Source organism: Mandrillus leucophaeus, unplaced genomic scaffold (genome assembly GCF_000951045.1).
Source record: "Mandrillus leucophaeus isolate KB7577 unplaced genomic scaffold, Mleu.le_1.0 Scaffold83, whole genome shotgun sequence".
Taxonomy (NCBI): Eukaryota; Metazoa; Chordata; class Mammalia; order Primates; family Cercopithecidae; genus Mandrillus; species Mandrillus leucophaeus.
In genome coordinates, this window is record NW_012109030.1 from 5,139,743 (window position 1) to 5,162,239 (window position 22,497).

At 49.4% G+C, this 22,497-nt stretch overlaps 1 protein-coding gene across 1 annotated transcript in view; it reads right to left on the bottom strand.

Moving 5' to 3' along the window:
• The window catches only part of CAMK1D (calcium/calmodulin-dependent protein kinase ID), a 328,012-nt gene that overhangs the window by 8,564 nt on the left and 296,951 nt on the right, over positions 1–22,497 (bottom strand). Inside the window, exons 7-10 of the mRNA XM_011968146.1 lie at positions 13,048–13,160; positions 11,033–11,111; positions 2,585–2,672; positions 1,462–1,579 (exon numbers count right to left, since the gene is read on the bottom strand). Coding sequence (XP_011823536.1) covers positions 1,462–1,579; positions 2,585–2,672; positions 11,033–11,111; positions 13,048–13,160 — 398 coding nt within the window. The remainder of the gene's footprint in view (positions 1–1,461; positions 1,580–2,584; positions 2,673–11,032; positions 11,112–13,047; positions 13,161–22,497) is intronic.

Below are 22,497 nucleotides of genomic sequence, written 5' to 3' on the forward strand. Positions count from 1 at the left end.
GTCTCAAAAAAAAAAAAAAAAAGAAAAAAAAAAAGAAAGAAAAGAAAGAAGAGCAAGAATAGGGATGTTCACCTATTCCTGTGTGAGCTCAGCAGTCCCTGGCCTAGTGGAGTTCCTGAGGCTGCACTGAAGCCCTCCCCCAGAGGACGTGCAGGCATCACAAGCCTCGACATGAGAGGCCTCAGCTGCCACTGAGCTTCTTGGTGCAGGCCCCTGGGGAGTCTGTGTGCTCAGCCATACAAGGAATGTTCCCAATGGGCTTCGCTGCCAATGCCACTGTATGAATCTGCAAAGAAGGGATCCATCGTGGGGTTCCCTTTGACCAGAACGTGGAAAAGATTCAGAGTGAAAGGGGAGCGTGGATCTACGGTATGTCAGGGGACACTCACAGAGATTTCTTGGGAAAATTTAAGGGCTGGATGGTCCCAAATGAGATGGGAAGATTCCTTAAAGAGGAAGGGAATCCTTTTGTGAGCCAAATGGGAAGGAGCGTGATGCCCAGGGTGAGACCAGGCTGCAGGGCTGCTCCACGGTTAGGGAGATCAGGGCCACTGCTCTGACGTGGAGAGACCCACGGGAAGGGCCAAACAGGAGGTTATTTCCACAGACAGACGAGGAGTTGGGGAGAGAAATAAGGAGAGTGTAAGTGTGCCTTCGATGATGGAATAGTGCATGCAAAAATGAAGGACAATGAAATACTATTACTTTTATTGCAAAGTCGATGCACTTCATATAAATGAGCTCAAATTATCATTGTCTGCATCCAAAATATATACATTATGGAAGTCAGGGATAGGAGGCTGTCCTGAGGCTCTGCTGTCCCTTCCTCAATCCGCAAGAGTGACTGCACAATGAGAGGTAAATCAGAGGGAAGTACGGAGATGGGAAGGAGTCCAGGCCTTTATCCAGACAGACAAGGCTGCGAGGACTTGGGCCCTGGATTCCTCAACTGTAAATGGAAATAGCAATACCTAGGGTTCCGCAAGTGTTCAATGATTTATTTATTTATTTTTTGAGAGGGAGTCTCACTCTGTCGCCCAGGCTGGAGTGCCATGGTGCGATCTCGGCTCACTGCAACCTCTGCTTCCTGGGTTCAAGCGATTCTCCTGCCTCAGCCTCCCGACTAACTGAGATTACAGGTGCCCGCCACCATGTCCTGGCTAATTTTTGTATTTTAGTAGAGATAGCGTTTCACCATGGTGGTCAGGCTGGTCTTAAACTCCTGAACTCAAATGGGCCTCCTGCCTCGGCCTCCCAAAGTGTTGGGACTACAGGCGTGAGCCACTGCACCCGGCCCAACGATTACATGTTAAAAAAATGTCCTAGGGTCGCACGACATGGGATTAAGTATAGAAAGCGCCTGGCAAACAGGAGGTGCTCGGCAGAGGCCGGCTGCCTCCTCTCCACCCCAGGCTCGTCTTCAGTGTCAGCTGAGGGATTCTGGTTTTGCTACATACGCACAGTCTTTTTGGCTGGCCAAACTGAGGCTGCTCGAAACACTTGCATTGGAACTGTCCAGGCTGCTGCCGAGGTGTAGCTTTCTCATATGTCTCACGACGGCCGTGGCGTTGAACGCTTGCTGAAATTTCAGAAAGGAAAAAGGCAGACAAATATTTCAGCTCATCAGAAAAGACTCCAACTGTGTTCTCTTGTTTATCATGTTAGCCTAAGCATTTCAAACTCCTTACATCACGCTCATGCTACTCAAGAAAGAGTGTCGTCCCTTCTTCCAGAAGTACACTGATTTATTAAACCCCTTCCCCAACTAAATATGTTGGAGACTTAAAACAGTTTTCTCCTGACATCATAAATACATAGAACAAATGTAAACCAATTCTCTCTGTAATTTAAGATATGTGACCTTTAGAATAAAAGGCATATTATAATACCTTAAAAATGTGAGATTTGAAAATAGTTTTTATTTTCCTAGTGTTGGTACTTTTGTCTGAAAGATTTAGGTTGGAGTAAAAGTAATGGTAATTTTAATGGAAGAAACCGCAATTACTTTTGCATCAACCTAATAATAGCATTTCCTATGAACAAAGCAGGCCAGCAAAGTTAGTTTTGTTTTCATCCCATCTTTCACCATTGGCCCTAATGGCAAAATAGCTCTGAATTGCCCATGCTGATTGGAACACGGAGGGGAGGTTAGGTGATCAAGAGATTAGGAAGTTAGGTAATCAACAGATGATCACAAAACCTCTATGGTTTAAATCTGTCAAACTTTTATCAGCAAACATTGATGAGCTGAACTCAGATTTCCTGTTTTTTCCCCCTCCGTGTCGCTTTAATAAAAGTCAACTATTCAAAGTTCTAGCAAGATGAAGAAAGACAAGGGTGATGTTGGTTAAGAAACAGCAGATGAGGAAGAGCTGGCACTATGGCTGTTTTTGATCACACAGGGAAGTGTTGAATTGCACACTCCATCCCTCTTACACTGTAATAGTCCAAGTCTTCACTACTTGTGTTTAAAATTAGCAAAATTATTCAGGTGAGGTTCTGGGGATTTCAGAAATGCTCAGATTGGAGGGCCAGTGTCACGAGGGGGTTAATCCGCGGGGAATTTCGTACACTTCACACTTACTCTCCATTTGCTCTTGGCGAAGTTCTTCCGGATCTGGGCGCTGACAGACTCGTGGATGTTTTTGTTGAGGGCTGTGTCACCAGCGATCCTGAAACAGAGGCAAAGGCGCTTCTCTGAAGTGCTTCCTCTGGGCCCTGACACTGCGTCCCATAAAGGGGACTCTCACCTTAGCCTCAGGAGAGCCAAGGCCCAGTCGGGGACAGGGTGGCTGGCCACTGCCCTTCCAGGCTGCTGATGTCATCACCTGGCCATCCCCTAAACCCACCCATTCTTATCCCTCACCCCAAAGTCCTATCCCAGCTTCTACACTCTGTACCCTCCCCAGACCTGCCAGCACCCTCCTGGTTGACTACTCCCTGGTTCTCCCTTTTCCTTTCTTTGACCCCAATTCCTGCAACATCAGAATCCACAGTGACAATGTTTTCTATCCTTCTCCCTCCCCCTCACCCCCTGTGCCTCCACACAAGCTTTTGAGCCACCATGCACCACCTCCGAGGTCTCACACTTGTTCCCCAACTGGTCTCACCACCAGACCCCTTCCTAGCCTTGCTTCCCAGCTTCCTCAGACCCGAGGTCCCTCCTCTCTGCCTTCCCCAGGGGCTCAGGTCCCAGGGCACCACTTACACCCGTGGGCTCTCAGCTTCATCTCAGCAGAGCTGAGCCCTGCCATATTCTGCTCGGCAACACCTGCGAGGCCATGCCCCCCACCTGCTCCATGCTGGGTGACAGGATTCCCAGCTCCACTCAACCCTGCCTGGTGCATCCTCCACCCCTGCATCTCCTAGAAATTCTCAGAACTTCAAGGACGGCATCCACCCGGCATTCACCTGAGCCCTGGCAGCCCCGGGTAAGCTTTGATTTAACTCTAGCTGATTGCTGAGCCTGCCACGAGCAGGGAAGAACTTAGGTTTGCTCCTGGCCTTCTCTCCTGACAGTATCCTCCATCCCACTCTTTCCTCCCTCTGCTGTCTTTCTTGGGTCTTACAGCCTCCCCCTCTCTCTCGGCTCACAGTCTCCAGGCTGAGAACTACCTGGCAGTCTCCCAGCTCTTCCCTCCCTCACGCACGCCCTTCTCGATCACAGCCTCCTCCTCTGCCTACAGGCAGCCACTTGGCCTTTCCCCCAGCGCCGCTGCGCTCTGCTCCCAGTCTTTCCTGGACTTTGATCCTTCCCTCTTCCCTTCCCTCTAAGCGTCAAACTATTCAATTCTGGGTTAGTAGTATCTGACACCTAAGAAAGAATTTCGTGACTCTTGCAGAGGTTAAGGGGATCAGAGTCAGGGACCAATTTTACGGGCTGGAAGGTAACTGGTAAAGGGAGGAAACCTCTCACCCCCAGACACTGACTGCCCTGGACACAAAACAGCCCAGACACGGCAACCGTCACTTCCAACTACTTCAGGAGATGAAAGGAACATAGCTCAGGCATATTCAGACAAGAGAGCATCCCAGCCAGACTTTCTTTCCTGTCAGGACTGCAAACAGGGTGGACAGAGTTGATATAAAATCGGTGCCAGGCTGGCCTAAGTTTAGAATCCAGGCTGATGTTCCCAGCTCAAAACAACTCTCCCCCACCACCTTTTCCCAGCAGGGCTGCAAACACACAGCCAAGAGGACGCGCAGGAAATATCTCAAGCGAACCAGGTTTCCATTTCCAACAACTGTCAACTACCTTCCTTCCCAGACACATATTCCTGAAACAGAAATAGTGTATTTGAATGGGCAACTACATCTGAAACAAGAGTAACAAGACAAGGAGGATGAGAGAATGGGAGACATCTCGATGAAGATTTTTCTCCTGGAGAGGCCAGGGGAGTGATTCCTCCCGGACCCTAGTGAAAAGCTACATCCTGAGACAAGGATGCCAGTCCGAGCTTGCAGTGGCCAGCTCTTTCTCAGAAATGACAAGGCCAAAGCGGTGGGGAGTCTGGAATTCCTCAGGCTGAGCACGGCTGCACGGCAGAGCCAGGCTCCAAAGCAAACAGGCTGGTGCTGGAGTCAGGGAGACTCTGGGCCTTGGGGTCCACCTGTCTGTCCGCAGTGTGGTCTCAGACACCATGGCCTGCGGCCTGCTGCCTGTACTCTGTGTCCCGTGCTCTATCTGTGGGTTCACAGGGGCCCAGATGTAAGAAAACAGAAGCTTCTAATTATTTTAGAAATGTTTCATGCTCATTTCCCACAGTCCTGGGCTGTGCAGCAGTGGGGAGTCCAGCTGGGCAGAAGGCGGCCCCCAGGCTCTGTGTCACACCGTCTTCCTGCAGCAGTGCAGCCACCTCAGGCCACAACAGCACACCCTGGCCCTCCTCAGGTACAAGCTGCAGTGACAACGGCGACCCCTGCTCATGATAAGCTGGGAAACTTGCAATAGTAACATCAGGACAGCGCTGATGCTCAGTGTCACTAACTTCAGCACGCTTCGCCAACAAAACCGGAGGCATGGAGTCTAAACATTGGAAGGGATCCTAGTGGTCAATGCTTCTGATACAGCAGGATTGCTTTAGAAATCTGTATACACACACTTAGGCAACGCTATGGGTGAACATACTTCATTCATGTCTCCCTTGCTTTTCTGTTTTCTTGTTTTTGTTGTTTTTTTATTTTTGTTTTTTTGTTTTTTTTTGAGATAGGGTCTCACTCTGTCGCCCAGGCTGGAGGGTAGTGGTGCAATCTTGGCTCACTGCAACCTCTGCCTCTGGGTTCAGGTGATTCTCCTGCCTGAGTCTCTCGAGTAGCTAGGATTACAGGCATGCGCCACCATGCCAGGCTCATTTTTGTGTTTTTAGTAGAGACAGGGTTTCACCATATTGGCCAGGCTGGTCTCGAACTCCTGACCTCCAGTGATCCACCTGCCTTGGCCTCCCAAAGTGCTGGGATTACAGGCATGAGCCACCACACCTGGTCAGTTTTCTGGTTTTAACACCTACAAGAACAATGCAGATGGCATTTACATAATCACACCTTTTACAGCCTATCTCACTATCCACTGCTCGCGGCCCATAGCATAGTCTCCCTTGACTTTCATGCTTTTGTGTTTTGTGTGTGGTGTCTTCTACCTTCCTGGCTCTGAGTCTGTGCTTTTCCAGCCACCTGCTCAAGATGGGCTTGGTGCTGCCTGGCGTATATCCAAGACAGCACTTGCCAGTCCTGGGCCACCTCCTAATTTCTACAGCCAACCGGAGCTCAGGTGGCCGGAGTCCAGAAGACAGGAGCGGAGATTCGGTGAACATTCAGGAACGTGAACTTGGCTACTTGGCTAGGTCACGGTACCCAGATATTTGGCCAAATACTAGCCTGATGTTGCTGGGAAAGTATTTTTGAGATGACATGAACATTTCAATTGGTAGACTTTGAGTCAAACCGACTAGAGTCCATGCCATGCGTGGACCTCGTTCAATCAGTTGACGGCCTTCATGAAAAACAGGAAGAGGAACTGCTGTCTCCAGGCTGCCTTCGGACTTGAGCTGCAACATCAGCTCTTCCCTGGGTCTCCAGCCTGCTGCCCTGCCCTGCAAATGTTTGATTTGCTGGTCCCCACAACTGCATGAAACAGGCTTAAATCCTTAAACTAATCTCTTGCTCTCAGTGTCTCTTTCTTATCACTTCAGTTTGCTTATCAATGAGCCTAGAGCTGAATGCTCAGAACCACTGAGCTGGTGGAATGAGCTCTGGCCAGGGCTGCCCTGTAACGGGGCCTGGGTTCCCATCCTGGTCCTGGCCATTCCCTACACTGTGGCCATCCGTCAGCAGCCTGTTGGGACCTGAGCACACACCACAGAGAGAACGGCCATCCTCAGTGAAAGGGGCGGGAACCATCTGCTAAGAGGCCGGCTGCCTTCCAAGGGGGAGCTTTGAAAAGAGCCCTCTCCTGTCTGGACTGGTCTGGGTGCTAAGGAAGGTGTCTGTGATTGCCAAGGCCTCCCCCGTCCTTGGTGGCCCTGATGAAATTGGAAGAGCAAGTGTGGAATAAGAGATGATGCTCTCAGGGTGTTAGGGCTGTGCAGAGACCACAGCTTCCAGAATGACGCCGCTGATGAGGCGGGGCCCCCAGAGGAACGACTCCACGTTCCGCCAGCTCTCACCTGAATCTGTGTTCTCCTTTGCCCTGGCAATTTTACATAAAAGAGACAAGTCTATCATAAATGCAGGCAAGCGAGAGTTTTAGCAACGCTTAGATCAAGTGCATTAATTTTCATCGTTTTCCAGGGTTTGACTTCTTGGGAGGTTTAAGATGTACTGGAGGCCGGGCACGGTGGCTCACGCCTGTAATTCCAGCACTTTGGGAGGCTGAGGTGGGTGGATCACGAGGTCAGGAGATTGAGCCCATCCTGGCCAACATGGTGAAACCCTGTCCGTACTAAAAACACAAAAAATTAGCTGGGCATGGTGGCGTGCACCTGTAATCTCAGCTACTTGGGAGGCTGAGGTAGGAGAATCACTTGAACCTGGGAGGCAGAGGTTGCAGTGAGCCGAGATCACACCACTGCACTCTAGCCTGGTGACAGAGTGAGACTCTGTCTCAAAAGAAAAAAAAAAAATACAAACTGTACGGTAAAAATGATAAAGCACTGATAGGCTCACATGCTGTGACGTCTTGTGATGTGACATAGGCTGAGGACTCAGAAGTCTTTGTCTCTAGCTTGACCTCTTTCCTGGACTCCTGACTCAGTCAGCAGAGCGCCCACCATGGGTCTCGACTGAGACGGCTCCCAGCACCTCTGGTCCGGTGTGGCCCAGGCTGAACTCACTCCTCCAAGCCTGCCCCTCCTCCTAGCACAATCATCCCCCCAGGCCCTTAAGCTGGAAACTTGGAAATAATCCTAGACCCTTCTCTTCCTCACCTCACCCTGCCACTGCTCTGCCCAAACCCCGTGGCTTCTCCGTCCCTGACAGTCACTCACAGTCCTCCCCGCCCCGCCCCATCCCTGCCATGCTGCCCCGCGCAGGCCATGGTCAGCCTCCTCTGGGCCATCCCCCTTTCCGCCTCTAGGCCGCACCTTCCAGCCACATTCCCACGCCCCATCTCCCACCAGATTGGGTTTTCTAAAATCAAACCTGAGCACCCTGCCTAAGAGATGTCAAGGACCCCACTGCCCAAGGGAAAGGTACAAATTCCTTGGTAGAGTCATCAATTAATGGCAGCCTGTAGGTATCACAGACGTGTCCGGTGCAATGCTTCTTCTTTGTCACACGTATTATCTCACATAACCCCTTGAAAAGTCCTGCGGGGTCTGTATTTATTCAAGATCCGAATCTATAGGGGCAGCCCAAAGGGCTTAGGAGCTCATCCACATGGGTAGTGAGTGGTGAAGCCAGGACTTGGAGCCAAACAGGCCAGGCCAGGCCCCTGCCCTGCCTGCAAGTTCCCGCCCTCCTTCCCAGTCTCATTTCCTGCCTCCTCCGTCTTCTCCTACTCTGGAATACCACATGTTCATGGCACCATGAACGCATGCGCAGTTTTCAGCTCCCATGTTGTAGGCCCAGAGGCTCATCTGCCTGGAATCCATTCCTCTTCCCGCTGGCCTGGGGGAAGCCTTCTCATGGTGCGGCACTCGGCATGGGCACCGCCTCCTGCTGGGCCCTCTGTGCCCCTCTCCCAGCCTCCTCAGGAAAATGGACCTCTCCCTTCTTTGTTTTTTCCAAAATGTTTGGTGAAGGACAGAGCAGGTGTTAACTGGCCTTTTTCTTACCTTCTACAGAGCAAGTATGGATTATCAACAAGCACTAGGCTCATAACCCTCCCTTTTTTATTGAGGTCATTTTCATTCTTTATAAGATAAATCTCAAAGTCTTTCAGCTTTAAAGGTCTAATGTTTATAAAGTCAGAAAACCATTATTACCTTTCTCGTCGCATACTTTTGACTACAGCCCAAAGTGACTTAAACAAAATCAAGATGATACACAATCACAACTGTCCACTTCTTCAGAACATTCTTTCCTTCTCCCCCAAGCCTTTCCTTTCTTCCTCTTTTCTTCTCCTTCCAGTGTGATGGTGAAGAGAATTCATTTTGGAATCAGATAGTTTTGACTGGAATCCTGGCTTTGCTATTAGCTAGCTGTGTAGTCTCGGTTAAGTTAATTTATCTTTTTTTTTTTTTGAGACGCAGTCTCCCTCTGTGGCCCAGGCTGGAGTGCAGAGGCACCATCTTCGCTCACTGCAAGCTCTGCCTCCCAGGTTCAAGTGATTTCTGGCCCTCAGCCTCCCCAGTAGCTGGGATTACAGCCACACACCACCATGTCTGGCTAATTTTTGTATTTTTAGTAGACATGGGGTTTCACCATGTTGGCCAGGTTGGTCTCGAACTCCTAACCTCAAGTGGCCTACCTGCCTTGGCCTCCCAAAGTGCTGGGATTACAGGTGTGAGCCACCACTCCCGGCCATCTCTCTATTTCTTTATCTCTGAAATGAAAATACAACTTCACAGGGTTATTATGAAGGAAAAAAAGAGAATACATTAGTGCAATTAGCCCAGGGCTGGAATATAATAGACAGTCAATTAATGACAGGTGTTATACACTGAAATACTGTGAAATGGGCTCAGGACATTGCCTGTGAGCAGGTCCCCTTTAGTCCCCTTGTGTGACCAGCACACAAGACCCCAAGGGAAATGCTACAGAGGATGGCGGGGTACACAGGGGGATGGTTTTCAGGAGTGATATTTAGGGGGATTTTCTCCTGATCTCAAGGTTTGGTCTATTTATTTTCATTATCTTTGGTATTTTACGACTCTCGGCATTTGTTTCACAATGGATGCTTGTGGTGCTTACATAACAATCACTACAGGCTGGCACAGTGGCTCACACCTGTAATCCCAGCACTTTGGGAGGCCGAGGCGGGGGGATCACCTGAGGTCAGGAGTTTGAGATCGCCCTGGCCAACATGGCGAAACCTGTCTCTTCTAAAAATACAAAAAATTGGCTGGACGTGGTGGTGCCTGTTAATCAAAGCTACTTGGGAGGCTGATGCACGAGAATCCCTTGAATCTGGGAGGTGGAGGCAGCAGTGAGCCGAGATTGCAGCACTGTACTGCAGCCTGGGTGACAGAGCCTCCATCTCAAAAACAAAACAAAACAAAAAAGCAAAACAAAACAAAACAATCGCTACAATTAACTTAAGCATTTCTGATGCACCAGAGGGTTTCTGTGCTAAACCCTCTACATGCATTATCTTTGGTATTTCTTACGTCAGCCCTGCGAATTAGGTATTGTTATTCTCATTTTAATAACAAGGAAACAGAGGCTCACAAAAGTGTAAACCTAGCATTGCAGCTAGCTGATAGTGAAGCTGGTTTCTAAATTAGTGGCACAAAAGCAAGGTAGCCTCACGCCCACTGCTGAAAATGTGTAGAATACCACGAACTAACTATCAATTAGTCCCTCTCGAGTTGAAGAAACACAAATTTGAAATGCATCTTAAAAGGTAAAAAATATGTAACTTCATTTAACTACCTAATAATAAACTCAAGGAATAAAACTCTGTTCATAATGCCTCATTGGACGATTACCTTCAATATCTCTAAAGACTTTCTGTGAAGTGCAAAAGTCACGATCTTTTGCATACTGATACAGTCTGGCTGTGTCCCCACCCAAATCTCATCTTGAATTCCCACGTGTTGTGGGAGGGACCTGGTAGGAGGTAATCGAATCACGGAGGCAAGTCTTTCCTGTGCTGTTCTTGTGATAGTGAGTAAGTCTCTCACAAGATCTGATGATTTCAGAGAGAGGAGTGTTCGCCTGCACAAGCTCTCTCTTTTTGCCTGCTCCCATCCATGTAAGATACGACTTGCTACTCCTTGCCTTCCACCATGATTGTGAGGCCTCCCCAGCCATGTGGAACTGTGAGTCCAGTGAAACCACCTTCTTCTGTAAATTGCCCAGTCTTGGGTATGTCTTTTTTTTTTTTTTTCTGAGACAGGGTTTCCCTCTTGTTGCCCAAGCTGGAGTGCAATGGCGCGATCTTGGCTCACTGCAACCTTTGCCTCCCGAGTTCAAGCGATTCTCCTGCCCCAGTCTCGTGAGTAGCTGGGATTACAGGCGCACGCCACCATGCCCGGCTAATTTTTTTGTATTTTTAGTAGAAATGGGGTTTCACCATGTTAGCCAGGCTGGTCTCAAACTCCTGACCTCAGGTGATCTGCCCACCTTGGCCTCCCAAAGTGCTGGGATTACAGGCGTGAGCCACTGCGCCCGGCCTCGGGTATGTCTTTACCAGCAGCGTGAAAGTGGACAAATGCACATACTAACTTCTCATGGTGCTTCCGGAAGCTGTGTCCTGGGGGCACAAGAGTTCAAATGCTGGTTTGGGGAGAGGAGGAAAGTCACCGGCCAGAATGAAATGAACTTTGTAATAATCCTGTGTGGATTTCATAAATGACAATAGCCAACAGGAAGTTTCATGCCCCTCTGGGTGGCATTAAATGGCACGGTCTACTGAGCAGGTGCTTTTCCTTACCATGGGTGCCGAGCTGCCTGCTCACACGTGTATCTTTTATTTGGGTCCTTCTCCATCAGGTTCCGAATGAAGTCTTTTGCTGTTCAAAAAGAAGGCACAAGGAAAGGAGTCACTTCGCGACTTGAGATGTGACAATTATGATTCCACCAGGTCTTCAGGAGGAGTGTGTATAGCGTGGAAAACATGAGACCAGCCCTCCACAGAGACTACTGTACCTTGGACACAAAGGCACCAGCATGTGGGGAAAAGGAAGGCGAGGGCTTGGCAATCTAGGGTGACCTAGTAGTGAGGAGGCCACCTGTGACCCTGACTTCCAGCTCCAAGGCCCTTACTTCTAGTGGCTAGTGATACCTTCGGTTGAGAGGACAGAAGTATCTTTGTAATCATGTGCCTCTAATTAGGCCATCACTGCCTTAGAGAACTGTTTTGGTGACATCATCTCCATATGTTAGATGTGGCTGAATCAACTAAACCTGCTGAGTGCCTGCTTAGCCCACCAGGTCCTGAGCTAGGTGCTGTGGATACCAAGCCCCAGAAAGCACCATGTGTGGCCTACTTGGGCTATTACAAACCCTGGAGCAGGCAACTGCAAAGCAGTGAGCTGTGCCCTGCTGGGGGAAGTGGGGAGTACCTGGTAGCCCACGAGAAAGGATGGCCCAGAAGCAGGAGACCCTGGGAAAGTGAGGGGCCGGGTGGCAGAACTGATGACCTCATGGGTCAGGTCCAAAACCTGCTGCACTGCAGGGTGTGGCCCCTCAATGCCCACAGGACTGGGCTTCTGGGGGAAGGCTGTGGTCTTCTGAGGTCAGAAGGAAAATATTTCCTATGTGGCTCTTTCCTGTAAGCCTTGTACAACTATACTCCGGGCCCAGGTTTTGGACGATTGAAGATGAAACCAAGGCATTTCCACTCAGGAGGAAGTAACACAAATAATAAAACGGTCTCTTTGAAGAGCTCACAGAGACCATAACACATTGTCCCATTCATGATCTCATTTCATCCTTCTGCTATGCCCTACGGTAGATGGAATATTGTTACCAGTTTCATCTTACCAGCGAGGAAACTGAGGCTCAGAGAGATTTCATTAATTTACACAGGCCTTGGTTTTGATCTTTATCCCTGAGGAAGAACAGTGAACTTCCCTAGGAATGTTTCAGTGTGGCATTTCAAATCCCAGCTCTGCCACTTACTAGTTGTATGATTTTGGTCAAGTTATTTCACCTTCTGGAGCCTCGGTTTCCTCATCTGTCAAATGGGGATAATAGTAATACCCGCCTGACAGGCTGTCCTGAGGACTGAGTGAGGTAGCACACATACAGAGCGTCTTGTGCTCAGCATACAGTCAGCGCTCAATAAATCTTAGCTACTATTGGTTCACTCCTAGAGCACCCAGAACAGGGCGTGGCTAGGAGAGGTGGATGAGTGGGTCCCCATCTCTCAGCGTGGCTCGAGTCAGATGTCCCAAGCTTGTCCTCTTTCTTTGCAGGTCAAACCCAAATATGTAGCTCATGAAGTTTCCTGAGAGCCGTTGTGAACTGTGTGCTGTGAGTGTGTTAACACCCCACAGTTCATAGGCTGAAATTCCAATCTATGTGATGGTATTTGGAGATAGGACCTTTTGGGGGTAATTAGGTCATGAGGATGCAGCCCTCATGAATGAGATTAGTGCCCTTATCAAAGAGACTTGAGAGAGTTCTCTTGATCCTTTTGCCATGTGAGGATACGGTGAGAAGGACACAGTGAGAAGACAGCAGTCTATGAACCAGAAAGTGGGCCCTCACCAGATACTCAATGTGCTGGCGACTTGATCTTGGACTTCCCAGCCTCCAGAGCTGTGAGGAATAAATGTTTGCTGTTTGAGCCACCCACTCTATGGTATCTCGTTACAGCAGTCAACCAAGACAGGACCCTCAGGACTGTTCTGAGCTGCCCACGGTTCCCTGGGCCTGTCAGGGTCATGTGGTCTGGGTGTGTCGCAGGGGCCGCCCACTGGGAGCTGCCTGTGGGAGACCTACCAGAGTCAGAGATGTCATCCCAGTAGGGAGAGTCAAACTCATATTCTGCCTTGAGGATCTGCTCAAAGAGCTTGGAGTCATTTTCGTCATAAAAAGGAGGGTAGCCGCAGAGCCTGGAAGACAAAATGGAGTAAAAGCTGGAACATCTGCATATCCAATATGGTGATTTGACACTTTGCCTGGAAGGAAGAGACATTACCAACTGAGTTAAGAAAATCTGGCAAAGCACCGTGGCTCACACTGGTAATCCCAGCACTTCGGGAGGCCAAAGCGGGCAGATCACTTGAGGCCAGGAGTTCGAGACCAGCCTGACCAACGTGGCGAAACCTCGTCTCTACTAAAAAATACAAAAAAAAAATTAGCTGGCTGTGGTGGCCGGCGCCTGTAATCCCAGCTACTTGGGAGGCTGAGGTGGGAGGCTGAGATGGGAGGCTGAGCAATGAGCCAAGACTGCACCACTGCACTCTAGCCTTGGCGACACAGTGAGACTCTGTCTCAAAAAAGCACACATCCCACAGGCATAGGCAGCACAAGAGTAAAACTGCGATGTCATGAATAGCCAAAAGGGTCAACTCAGGTCATGATCAAAGGTAAATATAACTATCGAAGTCCCCCTTAACTCTGCACAGAATTAACCACAGAGTCCCAGACACCCTAAAAACCTACCGGACAGCCTTCTTCACATACACGTTATTGATCTTACTGTCTGTAATACTGTCCCTAACAGAGGATAAGCTGATGGAGAAAACCAACAAAATATATGTTTAATATCCGTTTCAGGGCCCTTCCAGGTTCATTTTATTTCAGAAATCATCAGAGGAAGAAAATGAAATTTTATGACCTTGAGTATCAAGTTGCCACAAGACACCATAACCTGCACATTGTCACGCACATAACCTGCACATGAGCACGCTGCCATGCCCAAACTGGGTACGTGGAGGGTTGTGGTTCTGCCCACTAACATGCAGTAAGTATTAGCAGGGCTGACACACGTTGTAAGACTGCAATAGCATAATACTACCCATTTTTCCATGGAACCATTTCAAGGTTGATTTTTAACAGATCATATTGATGCTGGTGCAAGTGACTTCTAATTTAGAGTTCCGGAGGGACAACAGTCATCTGACACATGTAATGGGAGTGGAAATTCTCATTAATTAGACCCACTACAATTTGTTCCATAAAATCATGGACTCTCACTCCAGTTCTGAAATCAGTTTCAATGCTACTTTTACCACTGATGCATTTTTTTGGACCAAAATTTCCTTCCCTGAAAACACGAAGGGCTGGCCTAGAAAATTCCTCATATTTTTTCCAGCTCGAAGATACTGTGGCTCTATGATTCAGTTTGGCTGGCTAAAACACTCAGGAAAAGACCTAGAACATGCTTGGGGCCCATGTGGAGGCAGGGGCTGGCCTTGGTTGGCACTGGACGGCCAGGAAGAGGTGGGCCTAAGGCTGCAGGAAGACGGTGCTTGATTCCAGAAGGCCAGGGGCAATGCTGCGTGGTACAGAACTTGCTTCTTGGGCTGTAACAACCCAGAGGCTGGCAGCCACGGTGGCAGTTTATTTATTTATTTTTTCTTTCTTGAGATGGGAGTCTCCCTCTGTCACCCAGGCTGGAGTGCAATGGCGTGATCACAGCTCACTGCAACCTCCACCTCCTGGGTTCCAGCAATTCTGCCTCAGCCTCCCGAGTAGCAGATTACAGGCGCCTACCAGCATGTTGTGCTAATTTTTTCTTTTTTTTTTTTTGTGAGACAGAGTCTCGCTCTGTCACCCAGGCTGGAGTACAGCGGTGTGGTCTCGGCTCACTGCAAGCTCTACCACCCAGGTTCACACCATTCTCCTGCCTCAGCCTCCCAAGTAGCTGGGACTACAGGCACCTGCCATCAAGCCCGGCTAATTTTTTGTATTTTTAGTAGAGACAGGTTTCACCATGTTAGCCAGGATGGTCTCGATCTCCTAACCTCGTGATCCACCCGCCTCGGCCTCTCAAAGTGCTGGGATTACAGGCGTGAGCCACCGTGCCTGGCCAGTTTTTGTATTTTTAGTAGAGATGGAGTCTCTCTATGTTGGTCAGGCTGGTCTCGAACTCCTGACCTCAGGTGATCCACCCTCCTCGGCCTCCCAAGTGCTGGGATTACAGGTGTGAGCCACCATGCTTGTCCCATGGTGGGAGTTCTGACCCAAACAAGCCCTGAATTGTACCACATAGATCAACATAGCCTTAGCCTAGGGACTAGTCTAATGAGAACAAATTAACAAGAATCAACAGACTGCAGGACTGCGAGGGATTAGACTGTCAGCACATAAGAAATGCAATACAGGTTGGAAACACAACCTTGGTACCGCCATTCCTCAGCTGTTCCTCCCGTGGGACGCGCATCACCAGCCACCGCTGCGCAGGGGTGTGCCTGATGACATTTTTAAAGGCTGTGAGACATTCTGTGGGCCCAGAAGAATCAAAATAATCTCTCCCCACAAGGTTGCTTTAGGGGCTAAGAGCCTGGAAAATTTCATTTCTAAAGATGTGCTGCTTTTGGTGAAATGAGCAAGAGCCAGGGCTTCCGAAACCACCAGGCACATAGCTCACTGCCCGCGGAAATCCTGGAGCTCTGAGATGGGTCTGTCCATTTCTCCCACGATGAGAATTCAGGCAAAATGAAATGTGCATATTAGGAAACGCAGACAGAGCAAAATGTTAGTTCATCTTGGAAAAAAACCTAAATTCTAGATATGTGAGGTTTTTGTTTATTTACAACCGCGTGTGTTTTTCTTCAGGGTTTGGCTTTCTTTGCAAGGAAAAAATTCTTTAAGAAAATTCCGAGAAAGATTTATTCTCTGGGTGCCAATCTTTTAAATGTATATTCCAGTTTCTTCTGGCCTTAGCTCTTTTTTGTTTCCGAGTTTTCGTATTATAGGATATTGTGTTTGTGCAGCTATACTGAGGACGCGGGAAAAGGAAATGGATTGAGCTTGGAGCCTAAGTAAGTTAAAATTAAGGGAAAAGATTTAAAAATAGGATTGTAAAATAACAGAAGGACAAACAGAAGTTACAAAATCTTCCTTAGATCTAGAAATTTCAGAGAGCTCCCTGGCCAAGCTATGTCATTAGCAGATTTGCGTGGAGGTGATCTAAGAGGAGAAGTAACAGCCTTGGGCTGTTTTGATACACAGAGGACTTCTGTGACCACGGGGCCGCCCACTCACACTGGTAATCCCAGGGTTATTTACAAATGTTCCAGAAATGTGGCTTCTTTTACATATCCAACCCTTTAAATAATCCACAAATTATATCGCCAAGGGTCCTCAAAGGCAATAATGCCTTTCCCAATTTTTCTAGGCTTCAAAGTTCCTGATTCAGAGTAACACTGGCATTTGCAACTGTCACACCCAATCAAGGCAATTCAACTTCAAAGCACTCTTCACTGCCTCCATCCCAGCCTCGGGTCTACCTTCCAGGAAGAACTCTTACACCTTACTATCTTTCCTGCTGCCTTTTTTCCCCTCCCCTCAGTCCTTTGGGTCTAGAGGTGCTCACAGCTCAGCTGCAATGAAGCCCAGGGTCACGGTGCTATTCCTTGTGGTTCCCAGACCTCTCTTTTCGTATATAGTCCTCGCACATCCCTCATTTTAAAGGCGAAGAAACCAACAAGCAGCAAAATCAGGGCCTGAGCCTATTCTGTCGGATTTTAGGCCTGTGTTCTTAACCATTTTGCTCATGCACTAAAGGGAGGGGCTCGAGAATTGAACTTTGGGCTTCAATCTGACTTTGCATTCTCTCTGTGGGGCGTCTGGTTGGCCCTACCTGCCCCTGCACATGCAAGTGGAACCCTCTGATGGGACCCTGTCTCTCCACCCCCAGCTCCCACAGGCAGGGTCTAACAAGTAAGATGCTACTTGGGCCAGGCGCAGTGGCTCACGCTTGTAATCCCAGCACTTTGGGAGGCCAAGGTGAGCAGATCACCTGAGGTCAGGAGTTTGAGACCAGCCTGGCCAACATGGTGAAACCCGGTCTCTACTAAAAATACCAAAATTAGCTGGCCGTGGTGGCAGATGCCTATAATCCCAGCTACATATGGGAGGCTGAGGCAGGAGAATCGCTTCAACCCGGGAAGTGGAGGTTGCAGTGAGCTGAGATCACACCACAGCACTCCAGCCCGGGCAACAAAGTGAGACTCCCATAAAAAAACAGTGGTGCTAGGGGAGTACCAGCCACAGCCACGTGGGACACCAGGCAGTGACTGTTATATTTTATTTTGTGGTAAGGACACTCAACATGTGATTCTCCCTCTTAACACTTCTTTTTTTTTAAATGAGACAGGGTCTCTCTCTGTCACCCAGATTGGAGTGCAGAGGTGCAATCTTGGCTCACCGCACCCTCCCATCTCCCAGACTCAAGAGATCCTCCTGCCTCAGCCTCCCAAGTAGCTAGCACTACAAGTGCATGCCACCATGCCCAGCTAATTTTTTTATTTTTGTAGAGACAGGGTTCTGCCATGTTGCCTAGGCTGGTCTCGAACTCCTGGGCTCAAACACCTGTCTCTGCCTCCCAAAGTGCTGAGATTACAGGCGTGAGCCACTGTGCCTGGCATCTTAACACATTTTTTTTTTTTTTTTTTTGAGACGGTGTCTCACTCTTCACCCAGGCTGGAGTGCAGTGGCGCCATCTCGGCTCTCAGCTCACTGCAAGCTCCACCTCCCAGGTTCACGCCATTCTCCTGCCTCAGACTCCTGAGTGGCTGGGACTACAGGTGCTCGCCACCATGCCGGGCTAATTTGTGTGTGTGTGTGTGTGTGTTTTTTAGTGGAGATGGGGTTTCACCCTGTTAGTCAGGATGGTCTCGATCTCCTGCCCTCGTGATCCACCCACCTCGGCCTTCCAAAGTGCTGGGAGTACAGGCGTGAGCCACCAGGCCCGGCCAACACATCTTTAAGTGTACACTACACTACTGTTGACTATAGGTGCAGTGTAGCACAGGAGGTCTCTCAAACACATTTATCTTGCTTCACTGAAACTGTATGTGCCCAGTGATTAGTAACTCCTCATGCCCCTCCCTCCAGTCCCTGGCAGCCACCATTTCCACTCTTTCATTCTATGAGTTTGACTATTTTAGATACTTTGTCCAAGTGGGATCATGCAGTATCTGTCTTCCTGTGCCTAGCTTATTTCACTTAGCACTGTGTCAATGTCCTCCAGGTTCACCCATGTTGTTACATGTTGCAGAACTCTCTCCTTTTTAAAGGCTGAATAGTATTCCATTGTATGCACCTACCATGTTTTCTTCATCCACTCATATGTTCACGGGCACTTAGGGTTTTCCACCTATTCAGCTACTGTGAATAAGGCTGCTATGAACATGGGAGTGTTCATCTCTCTTCAATATCTTGATTTCCATTTTTTTGGAATTGCTAGATTATATGGTAGTTCTATTTTTAATCTTCTGAGGAATTGCCACACTGTTTTCCATAGAGTCTACACCTGCAAATCCTCCCCAGACCTTGCCTTTTTGATCTGTCAGTGACATACAAACGGCCAACAGGCATGTGAAAAAATGCTCAATATCACTAATCATCAGGGAAATGCAAATCAAAACCACAAGGAGATGCCACTTCCTACCTGTTGGGATGGCTATTATCAGGCAGTGATTTTTAAAAAGTATTTCTGTATGGATTTTTTTTTTTTTTGTTTTTGGAGAGAGAGTCTCACTCCGTTGCCCAGGTTGCAGTGCAGTGGCTCAATCTTGGCTCACTGCAACCTCTGCATGCTGGGTTCAAGCAATTCTCCTGCCTCAGCCTCCTGTGTAGCTGGGATTACAGGTATGTACCACCACACCCGGCTAATTTTTGTGTTTTTAGTAGAGACGGGGTTTCACCATGTTGGCCAGGGTGGTCTGAAACTCCTGGCCTCAAGCAATTCACCCACCTCAAGCTCCGAAACTGCTGGGATTACAGGCGTGAGCCACCACACCCAGCCCCGTATGGATCTTAATAGTATTTCACAGTTTTCGTTTTTGTTTTTGTTTGTCTGTTTGTTTTTTGAGAAGGAGTTTTGCTCTTGTTGCCCAGGTTGGAGTGCATTGTGCGATCTTGGCTCACTGAAACCTCCGCCTCCTGGGTTCAAGCGATTCTCCCGCATCAGCCTCCAGAATAGCTGGGATTACAGGCGCCTTGCCACTACACACCCAGCATTTTTTGTATTTTTAGTAAAGATGAGGTTTCACCATGTTGGCCAGGCTGATCTCAAACTCTTGACCTCAGGTGACTCACCTGCCTCAGCCTCCCGAAGTGCTGGTGTGAGCCACTGAGCTCAGCCACTGTCTTCATTTTTAATTGGCCAACATACACATAGTCACTTAGTACCTCCTGGCCTACGTAGGCCAGGAGGAGGTATACTGAGCACTCATGCATTTGTCAAGTATTTGTTTTGCACCTACTACATACCAGATACTGAGTTTGACACTGGAAATACAATGCTAAGTTAAGAACCAGTTTCTGCCTTCAGGAGCTCAGAGTGGGCGAGAGAGGCACATAAAGAGATAATAATGACATAGGTGACAGGAACAAATCTGCAGAGGCTATTCTGGGTAGACAAGGGCCTGCAAGCCAAGCTGCCTGGTGGGAGTGGAGGAGATAGACGCCTATGCCCCGTCTCGGGGATGAGCAGGAATTTTATGGGAGAAACGGGGGGGCTGCCGGCAGGAGTGGCCGCCCAGGAATAAGAGCATGGGGCATAAACCAGCAGTTGATTCGAGCACAGAAGAACAGCTTGCTGCTGCGGTGCAGCATGTAAGCTGGTGCGCAGCGAGAGCTGAGGTGATGCCTGGGAGGGCTGTGTTCCCCACCCTCAGGTGGGTGGTCTATCTTGCAGGTAGAAGGAAGCCCCTGAGAGGTACAGACAGAGGGGCGATAGGGACAACTGACTTTGCAGCAGAGACATTTGAGGCAAGAAGACAAATCGCCAACTTGCCTCAGCCAGAGGAGACACGGCGGCCTGCAGTGGAGCTGGACGGGGGAACAGACAGTTAGACACAATCAGGCAGATCTGGCGTAGGACGGTGTAAACAGCGAAGGCCAGGATGCCTCAAAGGTCCCCAGCATGGACTAGAGATGACGTCCACTGCCTGAAGAATGCAGGACAAGGAGCAGGTGGCCGGGGTGGCCTGGCTGTGTCAACCACAGCACCTGGTAATTCCAGCTCCCTCTTTAGTGGACGCTGCCTGCTCAGAGAGGTGGCTCCAGGCAGTTCTTTGTAGGCAGGGTGAATAGGAGAGAGGGCAGCGGAGCCAACTCCCCGAGGCAGCCCCACCCCTGGTAATTAGCTCTGATAATTACACTGGATCTTGCCTAGGTGTCCACCGAACAATAAAAGAAAGCAGGGAAGAGGGCAGAGCATGGGCCAGGAGGAGAGACCTCCACTCAGTGGTGAGGCTGTGAGAGGAACCCATGCTTGCGGTCGCATCAGTGCTCGGCCTTCCAGTTCATTCCACACGAAGCTGTGCAACAAATCCCTCTTCCTTAAGGCAACCGTAGAGAATCTATTCCACGCAACCAGAACTGCCAACGTCCTACAAAGGATAAAGATGTGATTCCTTTCAGGCCGGGGAGAGCTGGACCAGGTACACGGGAGGGATTCAGGTGAAGGCAGCCAGCAGGCAGCTGGAGTTAGAGGCCTGATGCCAGGGACTGGTGTATCATGGGGGTGCTGGGAGAGAGCCATCAGCACATGCGTGAAAACCAGGACAGGAGACGCGATCGCTCAGAACAGATAAGATCACTCAGCTCAGGGGTCGCACAGAGACCCGCCACGGACCCGATCTGGCCCATGATGTGTCTGGCCAGCAGCGATTCCAAACAGACATGACTTTGAGTGACCAGACACAGGCGTTGATCTAGCCAGACTGCCACAGCCCCCAAAGTCCCCACGGTCTTGGCGTATTCAAGCATGCATGTATGTGGATGGGGACGAGACTCAAATTCCCTGGAAGCCTGGCATGGCTGGCTGGCTGGGTAAGCACAGCTAGTTTATCTGCTTCTTTGTATGTGCCAGCAAGCCCCTGGCATGGACAAAAATCACCCAGCTGATCACACATTAGGTCATCTCCCTGGCCTTCCACCTGCTCAGCTGGTGACTCTGAGTCAAGGGTCAAGGGTGGAGCTCGGAAGAAGGCCACTTTGAAAGAGGGGAGGAGCCTCAACACTGTGAGGTCCTGCTGGGCTGCAGAGCTGCAAAAGGGACGCAAAAGGTGTGGGCCCTGCCAGGGCCCAGAGGTTGGATGCTACGGAACAGGTGGATTCCTCCTCCACAGCTGCTGCAGGAAGGCAGGGGAGAGTGAGCAGTCTGACAGGTAATCAGGGAAGGCTCCCGGGAGTAGGTGTGACCTGCATCTACAGCAGTGATTCAGGCTGGGAAGCTAATATTAATAAAACCGCCTGTCAGGGAGTCCTCTGGCTGTCACCAAAGACTGACTGAGCACTGAACAGGTCCCAGGCATGGAACAGAGGGTCAGAGTCCCTATTCTCATGCCATTTACATTCTAGTTGGGGGTCAGGGGGACAGATACCCAACACTAACCTTCAAAATAAACAGCAAGTGTAGAAGATACCAGGAAAGGTAATTTGGAGCTGGTCAGGGGAAGCCTTGCATCCCTAATTGAGAAAATTCCTTTCTATGCACCGTTCTCTGTGCCCAGGGTTGCTCTTCTCCCGCTGTGCACAGATGTGACCTGCTCTCCCCCAAAGCCCCGTGCATGGGTCTATGCTCAGTGATGTCTTTCTTGATCCCACCCGGACAGGGCAGGCCCCCAGCTTGATGTTCTCCAAGTTTCTCAGGCACCATCATCAAGGCATGCATGTTGGTTTCTATCTGTCTATATCCCATTGTTTTCTCTGATAAAGTCTGAGCCCCCCAATGGTGGTGATCCTCATTCCTTTTTGCAACCCTGGTCCTAGACCAGTACATAGCATGCGCTCAGCAAAAGGTGGCTGGATGCACGAGTCGTTCAATGTCTGTGTTTCAAGGACTGCCACCCCCTACCCCACTCGGTCCCTCTCCAAACAGTTCTCATTCTTCACAGTCCAGCCCACCTCCCTCTAGGGTTCTCTTAAGAAATGTAAAGATATCGGCCTATCGGCCAGGCACAGTGGTTCATGCTTGTAACCCTAACACTTTGGGAGGCTGAGGTGGGTGGATCGCTTGAGATCAGGAGTGAGTTTGAGACTGGCCTGACCAACATGGTAAAACCCCGTCTCTACTAAAAATAAAAAATTAGCGGCCGGGTGCGGTGGCACATGCCTGTAATCCTAGCACTTTGGGAGGCCAAGGCAGGCGGATCAAGAGGTCAGGAGATCGAGACCATCCTGGCGAACATGATGAAACCCCGTCTCTACTAAAAATACAAAAAAATTAGCTGGGCGTGGTGATGGGCACCTGTAGTCCCAGCTACT